The following is a 12,708-nucleotide window of genomic DNA, read 5'->3' as shown; positions in this document are numbered from 1 at the left end:
ATTTTGAAAAGACGTATATATCCTTATGTTCATTACAGCAAATCTACAATAGCCAAGATCTGGAAGCAACCTAAGTGTCCATCAATAGATGAATGGATAAAGAAGAAATGATAAATATATACAATGGAATATGACTCAGCCATAAAAAAGAATGAAACTTGCCATCTGTCACATCATCGATGGACCTTTGGGCATTATGTTAAGACAAGTCAGTCAGACAGAGAAAGACAAATACCACATGGTTTAACTTATATGTGGAATCTGAAAACAAAACAGAAACAAACTCAGAGATACAAAGAACATTTTGATGGTTGCCAGATAGGAGTGAGATCGGAAGGGGGTAAAAAAGGGGAAGGGATTAAGATGTGCCAGTGATAAAAACAGTCATGGGGATGTCAAGTACAGCACAGGGAGTATAGTCAATAATTCCGTAATAACTATGTATGGTGTCAGATGAGTACTAGACTTATTGGGGCGATCATTTTCTAACTTATATAAATGTCTAATCCCTATGTTGTACACCTAATATTGTATGTCAACTGTAATTGAAAATTAAAAAAAATTTTTTTTAAAAACACAAGAAAACAGTCCCTTCTTTTTGAGACCTTGCATTCAACTGTTTTGGGTGTGCACTGTGTGCACATATACACATGTACACACATGTACACATACCCCTACCACATGTTGTGACTCTAGAATTAGTTCGGGCTGGACGAATACTTCTGAACTAAATGTATGTTTTTCAAGGTGGAATCCAAATTCTCTGTATATAAATTATGAAAAGAAGTAGGAGACAAAATTATAATGGAATTCAGTATCTTGCTATTCTTTTAGAAATTATTAGTAAAGTTTTACTTAATTCTGCTCCACCTAAGAGTTTTTCCAGTATAGAAGGCCAATGATATTAAATTAGTGTGAAAAAATAAAAGTAAAATAATTCAAGCAATTGATTAAAATTGATTCCTTGCATTCGTACATTTTAAAATGTTCAAATCATTTTCAACTTTTACCAAATGTGTGCATGTTTCCTAACGTTAATGTCTTCTTTACAGTATATAGAATTAACTGCAAGGCGTATAGTTAATTAACTATGGAAATGACTTAAATTTAAAACTTACTTTAATATAAACTATGCATGTTGGAGTAAAACAAAATGAAACTTTCTCTTTTCAGTATTCTTTATTTTTCCCAGGAACCAAATAAGTATAAACCAATATACAGATTCATTTTCCCTCTTTCTTTGATACTCCTTAGTATTAACATTCATGTGATGGAAATACTACATATGGTTCCCTCCTTAATAACTGGACCTCCTTTCCATTATTCATTTGTTCTTATTTTCACTTTATTTCCACTAGATGTATAATGTAAACGGCCATGACCACAAGACAGGTCCTGTCTCAATGGCTTACAGTTGGGGTGTGTAGGGCAGAGGATCAGAAGAGGGTGGATAAGGAGATGAATATTTTATCTTATATAACAGACATAATAATAAAGGGGCAGACATATACTAAGTGGCATAAAGGAGGTCCAAAGTTGCCAGGGTTCACAGGAAGCAGAAGTTTTATCAAATGGAGGTATTAAAGGAGTATACTACTAAAACAAAAACAAAAACAAAGGTGGCATTAGAGCTTGGCTCTGAAGGATGGGTAGCATTTCAACAGATGGAAAGAGTGGTACAGGGTGGGGACTACACGCACCTTCTGGGATCAGCCCCAGTGAAAGTCACAGAGGTGGATGGCAAGGAGCACATTGGGGAATAGAGTAGACTGCTCACCCGTAGGATACGTGTAGCAAATGCACACAAAGGACACAAGAAAATCCTATCAAAGCAGAAGCCAGTACTGAAGATAGTCACAGGAGAAGTTTAAAACATCAATAAGTATTTGAAGGCTCCAACTAAATAGCCTTGGTGTGCAGATGCATTACAGTTAATGCCCAATGATCTCCCAGTATTTAGCTTGAGATACTTGCTAACACTGCAGGCAACTCCAGAAAGACAAGAATAATTTAACTTATTTTACTTCATCCATTCAGGAAACATATACTGGACAGCTGACAGTTATGGACACTGTGTTATCTATGAATATAAAAGATGCAATCCTGTCCTCACATCAGGAAATATAAAATCATTAAACTGAAAATACTTTTACATCCTAAGGGAGTGTTTTCAGATATGCAATGACCATTGGATATAATCCTGTGTTTTAACATTAGCTATTCTCAATTTGTACCTACAATGTGTATAAATGTGGAATAAAACAGATGACTAAAAATACGACTATTCTTTTATGCACTGACAAAACAATTTCTACATAGACCAAAGCTCGTTTGACTAAATTAAAGCTAAGACCCCATCCAATTCCAAAGTTCTTATACTGTGATTCTAATTCTATTGAACTTTAGGAAGGCCAGACAATTAAGAATCGATAATTAAAATGGCTACGTAAATGACAAAGCCAGTAGTTGCTCAAATTTAGGCAAACTTCTAAATGTTTAATAATTATCCTATCCTAAATGGACTTCCAGGCTACCACTGCACACTCACAGATTCCTGTCACATGCCTTAAGGTTCCTTTACGTCACCTCTCAGTGGAGACCAGCTACAGGTGCAGCTGGTAAAAGTATGGCAGCCAACTGGTGATGTTCAAAACTGTCCAGTGAGTCTTATCAAACTCCTCCCTCTGATTGCTGCTCCACCTGCCCCAGCAGACTTAGCATTTATAGAGCATCACTCAAACGGTGACCTTTACGTAGGCATGTTTGTTACTAACCACCAGTGCTCATTTTCGGTGCTGCCTCCTGACCCTTTGACAAAACCCAACACTATACACACTACCTTCTCCTATCACCAATACTCCTGCACCCAGATTTAATCTCCGCTATGATCCACCACACCAAGCTCACAATTAATGTCCTTCCTAAGAAGACAGAAAAGCTCATCTGAACGTCATGAGAAATAGCAGTAACGGTGCAATTAGTTCTTCCAGAAGCATGGGTAACATATTTGTTTGTATGTCTGGAGGTTGTTATGCTGCCTAATTTTAAAGTATTATGGTTTTTATTTCATTAAATAAGTAGTAGATGCCAGAGCCACATTATACAATAGTTCACTCATCAGACAAGTACCAAGCATTTATTTTTCCTATTGTTCTTTGTCTAAAATGAACTCAGTATTATTAATTACTTAACCACATTATTTACTTATACTATTTACAGCTATTTAAATGATCATAGTTAGTACCTAAATTCTTTTATTTTATTTATTGACATTTGAGAGAAAGAGAGATTGATTTGTTGTTTCACTTATTTTTGCATTCAATGGTTGATTCTTGTATGTGCCCTGACCAGGGATCAAACCCACAACCTTGGCCTATTGGGATGATGCTCCAACCAAATGAGCTACACAGCCAGGACAGGACCTACTCAAATACTTTAAAAGCAGAATTTAATGGATAATCATCATACTTTTTACAGATATACTTTAATAGGGCAGGCTGCAGAATTCATTTCCTGAATTGGTATATTATTTGTTCCTGCCAAACCATCACCTTTGTCTACACATACTCATTTTTTCATAGTAGAAATGTACTCATTTTAACTTCTTCCATGACACACAATTAAAAAGAATTTTTAAAATATTGCTACTCAGGTAGTTGGGCCGGGCCAGGCCCATGCCCAGAGGTCCAGGTGGCCGGCTGCCTGGAAAGTTGGAGTGTGGTTCCCGGCCGGCCCGGCCCGACTGGGTCACAGCAAGAGTTCCCAGGGAATATGCTCAGCTGGCGTAGGTCCATACAGTGGATCACGGTGATGAGAGGGGGGCCATGTGACTCACAGAAGAGCCTTGAGAGAATGTCTACTCCAACACACTTCTGCAGAAGAAGGTACCCAGGCCCAGAGGGTCAATGAATTGCCCCAGATAGAGGGTCAGGCCCATGGCTGTCCGCTCACTCCTGTCATACAGAGCAATGCCTGTCACAGAACCGGCGTTCAAACATTTATTTGTAAGTGTTAATTCGTTTGAAAAGCAAACAGCTGAGCCCTGGCCGGTTTGGTTCAGCGGTTAGAGCGTCGGCCTGCGGTCCTGAGAGACCCGGGTTCGGTTCCCGCTAAGGGCGCGTACCTCGGTTGCAGTTTGTCCCCGGCCCTGGTCGGTTGTGCGGGTGGCAGCCACTTGATGTGTCCCTTCACATCGATGTTTCTCTCTCTCTCTCTCTGTTCCTCTCTCTCCCTCCCACTCTACCTGAACAAAAAAAAAAAAGAAAAGTAAACAGCTGAAATATTTCAAGTTGCAAAATAAAATTAATTTGATGGAAGTGGACCTGTAAACGAAGAGATTTATTAGCCAAATGCAACATGTAGACCTTACTTAAATCATAATTCTAACAACTATAAAATTGTGAATTTTTTTAAATCTGGAAAATAAAGTGTCCAAAAAAAAAAAGAAAAAAATTTGCTACTTAGCTCATAGAACAAGTCAACAACTACAATACAGCATGATAAGTTGCTTAACTTGGGCTTTACTTTCTTTATAACATAAAAGGGCTGAAAGATTTCCAGAGTGTCTTCCAACCTTAATATCCAATACTTTAAAAGCAGTTTACAATGACATAGTACAAGTATTGGATGTTTCGTTCTTAAAAAAACATCCCTAGGGAATCATTAATAGTGAGGCATATTGTTTTTTTAAAGATAATTTACTTTTAACAAGGAGTCTGTTTTCATAGATATTGATTTACCCATGTCTTAAACATAGGAAAATACACCACCAGACATTCAAGTTTGTACAAGTTTCCCTCTTACATGCCATTTTCTTCTTGATAAAGTCTAATAATTCCATGGTGATAATAGTTATGCAAAAAAAGAATACAAGTGCAATGTCAACAACTCAGCATTATCAAGTTCTGCAGAAACAAGGCATGGGCAGAGTATCACTGTGAATATGTTTATTGACTAAATAACCTTGATAAATTGGAAACTTCTCAAGGAACTCAGAGAATGAGGGACCACACATACTTTTAACATACTGAAACTCAAAAAAAGGATTAAACTCTTGCTTTTCCTTTCATTAAAACAAGCCCTAATAAATGTGTTATTCAGATGAAACACTTTCATTCAGAAGGATTTCCAGAAGATTCAGCTTTATGCTGCATCAAATAATATGCCATGTTTCTTCTACCCTGTTAATAATTAGGTTTCCAGGAGAATATCACATTTTTAATTCTCTTTTTATGATATATATTACTGATTTCGTTCTTGTTGTTGTTAATCCTCACTGAGGATAGTTTTCCATTGATCTTTTAGGGAGAGTGAAAGGGAGGGAGAGAGACACATCTGGTTATCTCCTGTACAACCCTGACCAGGGCCTGGGATCTAACCTGCAACCCAGGTACATGTCCTTGACCAGAATCGAACCCTTGACCCTTCGGTCCATGGGCTGATGTGGAGTCTAACAGCTGAGCCAAACCAGCCAGGATATTACTGAGGTCTTTAAAAAGAAAGTTAGGCCATGGTTGGTTTGGCTAAGCGATCAGAGCATTGGTCTGCAGACCAAAGAGTTGTGGGTTAGATTCTGGTCAAGGGCACATACCTTGGTTGCGATTTGGTCCTCAGCTCTGGACCGGGTCTTGCAGGAGGCAACCAGTCGATGTGTCTCTCTCACATCGGTGTTTCTCTCTCTCCCTTCCTCGCTCCCACTCTATCTGAAGATAGATGAAAAAAAGTATACTTGGGCCCTGGCCGGTTTGGTTCAGTGGTTAGAGCATCGGCCCGCAGATCAGAGAGGCCCTGGTTCAGTTCCTGCTAGGGGCATGTATCTCGGTTGCAGTTTGTCCCCGGCCCCAGTTGGGGTAGTATGGGTGGCAACCACTCGATGTGTCTCTCTCACATCAATGTTTCTCTCTCTCTCTCTCTCTCTCTCTCTCTCTCTCCCTCCCTCCCTCCCTCCCTCCCTCCCTCCTTCCTTCCCTCCCACTCTATCTGAAGATAAATGCAAAAAAATGTCCTTGGGTGAGGATAAAAAAAAGTATCCTCGGGTGAGGATTAAAAAAAAAAGAGAGAAACTTGGAAAACTCCCCTTGAATAATAATCATTGAGCTGCGTGGATTTTTCTGTTGGCTTGCTTGTTTATTTACTTCTTTTTAACAAGAGAGAAATAATCAAATTTAATATATACATAGGTATGGGAGCCCCGCATACGTGAGAGAGTCAAAAACCCACATGCAAGAGAGGTTCCTCTGTTGGCTTTTTTTAAAGCAATGATTAAATATGCTAATAAAAATAATTGAACATATTTAGACATCCCAAGTTTATTCACTGAAACGCCATGGGTTTTAGTTTCTGGAACCCGTGCTCGAATTTGAATTACTTTTACTGCTTCACTAACAAATTTGATCCCTAAGAACAACACTGGTAGCACTTACCAGGATCTTTGCAATGACATAATACTATCATGTATCAGGATTATGGTGATCACCTTCTTCCTTCAGACACAGGGAAATTACTGGAGGAAAGGAACCAGGTATGATGTACCCATGTATCTTTCCCAGCACTGAGCCCCATGGTTTTTAAACAGTAGGTTCTTCCTAAATCCTTTTTGAATAAATAGAGCTCAAATGTTCATCATATATATTAGTTATGTGCCAATGTCTTCTTAAATAGATCTATTTGCATGTCTCTAAGGTGAAATTTAATCTTCAAAAAGCATCTGATTCTGATTAGTGTTTTGGTTATCTTATCAATTCAATCAGTAAACTCTTGATAACCAAATTATCACAAAAATTAATTGCTCTATAAAACTATTTAGGTTAAATATAGCAAAGTAAGCCAAAGGAAATAAAGGTAAGTGATGTTTTTTATTTATTTATTTTAATCCTCACCTGAGGACATTTTTGCATTTATCTTCAGATAGAAGGGGAGGGAGAGAGGGAGGAAGAGAGAGAGAGGAACATTGACGTGAGTGAGACACATCAACTTGTTGCTACCCATAGACCCCAACTGGGGCCAGGGACAAACCACAACTGAGGTACGTGCCCTTAGTGGGAACTAAACCCGGCACTCTCTGGTCTGGGGGCTGATGCTCTAACCACTGAGCCAAATCGACCAGGGCGATAAGTGATGTTTTAAAAAGAAAAAAGAACTTCACATCCCATTACAAGTTAAGTTCTAGAAGTGTAGACTTTTTCTGACTTGTTCACTGCTGTATCCCCAGCTTCAAGCAGAATCTGGCACATAGTAGGCCCTCAATAAATATTTGATGAATGGCCAGGCCAGTGTGGCTCACTGGTTGAGCGTCGACTCATGCACCAAGAGGTCGCTGGATTCCCAGTCAGGGCACATGCCCAGGTTGTGGGCCCAATCTTCAGTGGGGGCATGCAGGAGGTGGCCAATCGATATTCTCTCTCATAAATGTTTCTATCTCTCTCTCCCTCTCCCTTCCTCTCTCTAAAATCAATAAAGGAAAAAATTTTTTTTTAAATTTGATGAATGAATAGATTGCTGATAAAACATGTTATTTTATCTATATATATATATTTAGTTCAGAGTGTAAAACAGAATTCATTTGTAGAGTGCAAAGCTGCAATATAGGTTCATACTGAAGTCTGATTCTGGCAAAGGCTCTAGGATTTGGGATTGGCAACTGTAAAGTAAGAGTAAATTTACATCCCAGACACTGATCAAGCCTGGGCTACATCACCTGCAGTTAAGAAAGAATTTCAAGTCATTACCCCTGTGCATGTAGGCAGTGCCAGTGCCAGCAATAACAAGGCAGCTTTTCTGGCAAATCCATCAAAATTAAACCTTAAACTTTTGAAAACAACAAATATGTTTATTATGCTCCTTCAAGCTTAGAGGCTTAACTATCTGTGGGAAGGGCCTATAATTATGATCAATGACTTATGACTTGAAGGCACTTAAAAAGGCATCTGCCCTTTTAAAAAAAACTTTAAAGACCAGGCAACAATCCTGTGGGGCAACAATAAATCACAGGTTTGGGGGCTCAACTGTGACAACTCTCCCCTGGAAGGAAAAGAATTGTTGTCACCTGTCCTTGATGTCCTGACCCTAGCTGAGCAAATATCAGCAACCTCTAAAGTCCAGAATCCTAGTCTAGCCAAGCAAGTCATGGGGGCCAATGATTGCTCCACAGCAGAGGCAGAAGAAAATAAAGGGGAAGGAAACAAACTAGAAAGGAGATGTGTATGTAGCTTGTGAGGATGACATCATCAATAATTTTCTCAAGTGTCACTGAATGTCATGGCATATGACTGATAGGCTTTTCTGACACACTACAGACTCATTATATTCAAGTCGCTTCTTGGTTTCAGAGCCTATAATGTCTGGGTTTGAGTATTATTTATTCTACAACATAGGTCAGGTGAACTGATCCTTACTGGGAACTTGCTCCAAGACAAGGTCCCCACTAATCTGCTTAAACACAAATACTTCTTAGATATTTGAAACACTTTTAAATTGACAAAGTGCTCTCATATATACTATATTAGTTTCTCCGTACAACTTGAAAGAGGTAGGTGTCATTATCAACACTTAACACGTAAAGATAATTTTAGAAAATGACCCAAGTCTTCAATTCATAAGTATAGCTTTCTGAAAGTTCTCAGTACAAAATCTGTCATGGGTCACTTAAAAATCTCTGAAGATACAACCTCAGGAGGATAAATCAAGAGATTAAGACAGATTAGTTAAAATTGACTAGCACAATGGCAAAAACAACCTTCCTCTGTTACAAGAATAGATTCTGCTTTGTAAAAATAGTGTTACACAGTGGTGCCTCTGTAACACCTCTACATTGCAAGGGTGGCATCTTATTTATACACATGAAGATAATCCTTGATTGGATACTCTCCATAGGTAAGAGAAAAAATAAAACAAGAATTTTGGTCCTAAAATTTTAGTGGAATTCATCCTTTGGGTAACAACTAGGTGATTCATTCCTCTGGGAACATAACTAAGTTACAGGGGGCAAAATGTATCCTCCCCTTTCCCTCTAATATCTCAAAGACTCCACTCCCCAAAAGAAGAATTTTGTGGTTTTCCAACAAAGAAGACACACACACACACACACACAAAAGGTAACCTATTGTTTTTATATACGATCCCATCTTCCTAAAACACTATTCTCCCGTTCTCATTATCTTTTGTGCCTCTCTGCTTTACTGGTTAAAGTGGAGGTATAATGGGGTCCTTATCTTTATAGCCATTTATTACTTTATTTATGTATTTATGATTCTTTGCTGCCTTCTAGCCAGAGTCTAACTGTGTTGGGAACAAAGTGCCACACAAATCACCCAGCTTGGGATAAGAGGAGACAAGTTAAAACCTCCCAGGACGATTCTGTAGACACTTGGGCTCCCTGAGTCTGTAGAGAGGTTGGTATTTCAAAGGTCAGTCTTGGGTCTTTCCACTTCGATGACTAATGTTAAATTGTTTGACTTGTTACAAAAATATTTAGCTGTCCTTATTTACATATTTTCAGCCACAGTGTACACACAGTAGGCACGTATTTGTTGAGTTGAATCCCTAGATGGATGAGAAAACAGGAAGAAGACCCCAAGACCTTTTTCCAACACATTATCTTACGTGTTGACAAAGGTAAAATCATACTCTAATTTGTATAAGTTTCTGTGCATTCCTTTCTGACTTACAACTATGCATCTGTTTAGAAAATAAAGAGAGAAAACACCACACAATGTCAAACACACAATGGGGAAATTCCAGGGTCACTGAGAAAACACCATTATCCTAAGTCACACACACTTTTCTACTGGTTACCACACAGGAGAGGCTTCAAGAACTGCTGCCTTCCCATCCGCTTGCACAACCCTCCAGAAAAGGCAAAGGCAGAATTTAGAATTTAGAATCTAAAGATTCCATATTTTGGATATCTATCTACCCTTTGGAGCAGTAGTCCAAAGACAACGCTGGCCCACAAGCATAAACTAATACAGATGAGCAATATTTTTCGAATAAATATTTCAAACGACTGTTGGAGAATGGGCATCAGCACTTTGGTCCTTAGACCATCAGGAATCCTGCTTATCATTACTTAATAAAAAGAAATTGTGGGTGTGACTGGTAAAAATATTGTTTCTGCATTTTTAAACCTTATTTATACCAGTAAAGTTATTTTCCTTCTAATTATCACTGCGTCCTGCAACCTCGTACTTATACTCGGTCTGTCAAAAATCCCCCAATGGCCAGGGGCTGGCAGGGCATGTCACAGGTTGGCTTGTTCTGTGCCTAAAAGACAATGAACTTCTCGAACCCCCTTTCAGGGCCGGCAGGAAGGGAAGCCTGCGCAGGTCACATTTTGATTTGTCTTTCTGCTCGCTGTCTGGCAAGGTCACTGGTTCTGGCTTGTGTCTCAGTCGACAAAACTTTCTCTCACTTTGTAAGATCAATGGGTCGCGCCATGCATCCCCAGCCGCCCTCCTCCCCGGCACTTTTCTGGGCCAGTGGATCCCCTGGCCCGGCACATTCCAGGCGCGGCCCCCGACGGCACGGGTAGTTCCCCGGCTCACCTGACCACGTTGGGGTGCTCGAAGGTCTCCAGGTGCCTCAGCACCGCCACCTCGCGGATGGTGGAGAGCGGCATACCCTCTTCGCCTGTCTGCACCCGCACGCGCTTCAGCGCCACGAAACGGCCTCCGTTCTTCAGGTCCCGGGCCTTGAACACCTTCCCATAGGCGCCCTCACCGATCTCCGCCACGCACTCGTACTGCTGGTCCGCGCGGCTCAGGCCGTCCTTCTCCATACCGCTCGGACGCTGCCCGGCGCGGCGCTGCTGGAGCGGGCTGGGGGCGCGCTCGGCTCGTCCGCGGCCGCCGTTCGCCTCCTCCGGGACTCCTCGACCCGCTCCCTCGCGCCCCGGGGCTGGGTCTAGCTCTGCCTCACCCGCGCCGACTACCGCGCTCCGGCGCTCTGGCGCTCTGGCTCTCGCGGCTGCCGGGGCTGGATGGAGCGACCTCCCCGCGGGCGGGCGCAACTCTGGAACCGCCGCTAAACTCCGCCTGCCGAGTCGCAGAGAGAGCCGATCCCTCCTCTTCCCTCCCCTGAGCGCAGTCCTCTGCACAGACACCGAGCCGATTACATAGTCTCTGCCCGAGCGCGTCTCAGTCCACAATCATTCCACCTAAAAGAGGAGATGGGAGGACAAGAAGAAAATGCAATCAGACATCCCAGGCGCCTTCCTTGGGGTTCCTGCAGACTCCCCTCCTCCTCCTTCACGAAGCTCCCGTCGCTACCCTCCACGCGCTCCTGCCTTCTCCCAGGCCGATTAATCCTTCCTGGTTCCTCCGAGAAAAGCGAAGTTACTTTTCTCTCCCTGTAGGGCTGGAACTGTCTTCGAGCCGAGAGGTTGCAGGGGCCCCTCGGGGATGAGCGCAGCGCGCGGCGCGGGACGCAGTGGAACCGGAGGGGGCGTGCCGAGCAGCCCAGAGTGTGCCGGGAGCGCGGGGGAGGGGAGGCGCCGGGCACGTCAATGTCACGGCTTAATATTTATCCCTATATCATTGTGTTGCGTTGCTACCCTTCCTGCAGGAACGCGCAGGGAGAGGGGCGCCAGGGTGTCGTTGGACGTTCAGGGGTCGTGCATAAGCTGCTTTGGAGGGACTGTGAGTCCACCCGTGTGGGGCCGCAGACTGTGGGTGTGGGCTCCCAGGACCCTGTAACCCGATGCTTGGGAGTATGCGAGAAGGGGTGGTCAGACATCTGCTCGAAAATTGCTTCCTTTCTTTCTACTTTCATTTTTTCTACTAGGAGACGTTTAAAAATGACTTGCATCACAAATGGTCTTTTTGGGGGTAAAGGAGTCTGGGTTGGAAATGGCATTCTTCCTTCGCCGACGCGGAGGACCTCCCTGGTGGAAACCCATTAGGTCCAGGAGAGCTGAGATTCTCGCTACTCGAGGGTTGGTGCGTGTTGGGGTCCTGGGTTGAGGGAGTCACCCACGGGACCCTAAGTGTGGGGGAAAGGGTGTCTCTTTAAAGAATAACTTCAAGAGGAAAGTAACATTTGTGACCCGCCCTGAAATGTCCAACCGATTCCCACCTGAGTAAAATTCAATCTCCCCATGAAAAAGGGTAGGGATGGGGGGAGTTAATGCTGAGCCTCCAGGGGTAAGAGAGAAGAGGCTCCACTCTCGCGGCCCGTACTCGCGAACTTTTCCCTATTCCCAGGATCATCTCCGATGTAGGTAGCAACAGGGGTTATCATTCCCCTTTCGGCTTAAGGCCTGATGCCTTCTGCAGCCAGTCTCCCCCCGGAGCCCTCCGCACAACAAAGTGCGGGGTGGTGGTGTGTGTGTGTGTGTGTGGGGGGGGGGGGCGGCGGTCACCTTCCCTCCCCATTCATTTGCAATCCAGTGCCCAGGCAACCTCCAACCCGTGGCTACTGCGGCCTCGGCAGGATATTTGCCGCACCAGCCGCGTGTCCGGAATTCCCGAGCCACCTCGGAATTACCTGCCCCGCACCACTGGCCTGCTCGCCTTCTTCCAGGAATTAAAGAAACAAATGGCATGACCCCCACGACGTGTGGGCCGAGGGGACCGCAGCGAGAATGGAGCCTTTCACACTCAATCCATTCATAACTCTCCTAAAAGGGGGAAGGAGAATCCTGGGGGAGCCGAGGAACGAGCCCCCAGAGTTTGCCCGGGGATCTGAGCCAGGCCGAGGGCCACACAGGTAGCG

General features: G+C 43.0%; 1 protein-coding gene across 1 annotated transcript in view; it reads right to left on the bottom strand.

Annotated features, from left to right (window-relative positions):
• The window catches only part of CDK6 (cyclin dependent kinase 6), a 241,563-nt gene that overhangs the window by 227,469 nt on the left and 1,386 nt on the right, over positions 1-12,708 (bottom strand). The window contains exon 2 of the mRNA XM_036247057.1: positions 10,542-11,152. Within this exon, the coding sequence (XP_036102950.1) occupies positions 10,542-10,774 (233 nt within the window). The 5' untranslated portion in view covers positions 10,775-11,152. The remainder of the gene's footprint in view (positions 1-10,541; positions 11,153-12,708) is intronic.

Source organism: Molossus molossus, unplaced genomic scaffold (assembly GCF_014108415.1).
Source record: "Molossus molossus isolate mMolMol1 unplaced genomic scaffold, mMolMol1.p scaffold_m16_p_7, whole genome shotgun sequence".
In the NCBI taxonomy this organism is placed as follows: domain Eukaryota; kingdom Metazoa; phylum Chordata; class Mammalia; order Chiroptera; family Molossidae; genus Molossus; species Molossus molossus.
This window is presented reverse-complemented; position numbering and strand designations above follow the sequence as displayed.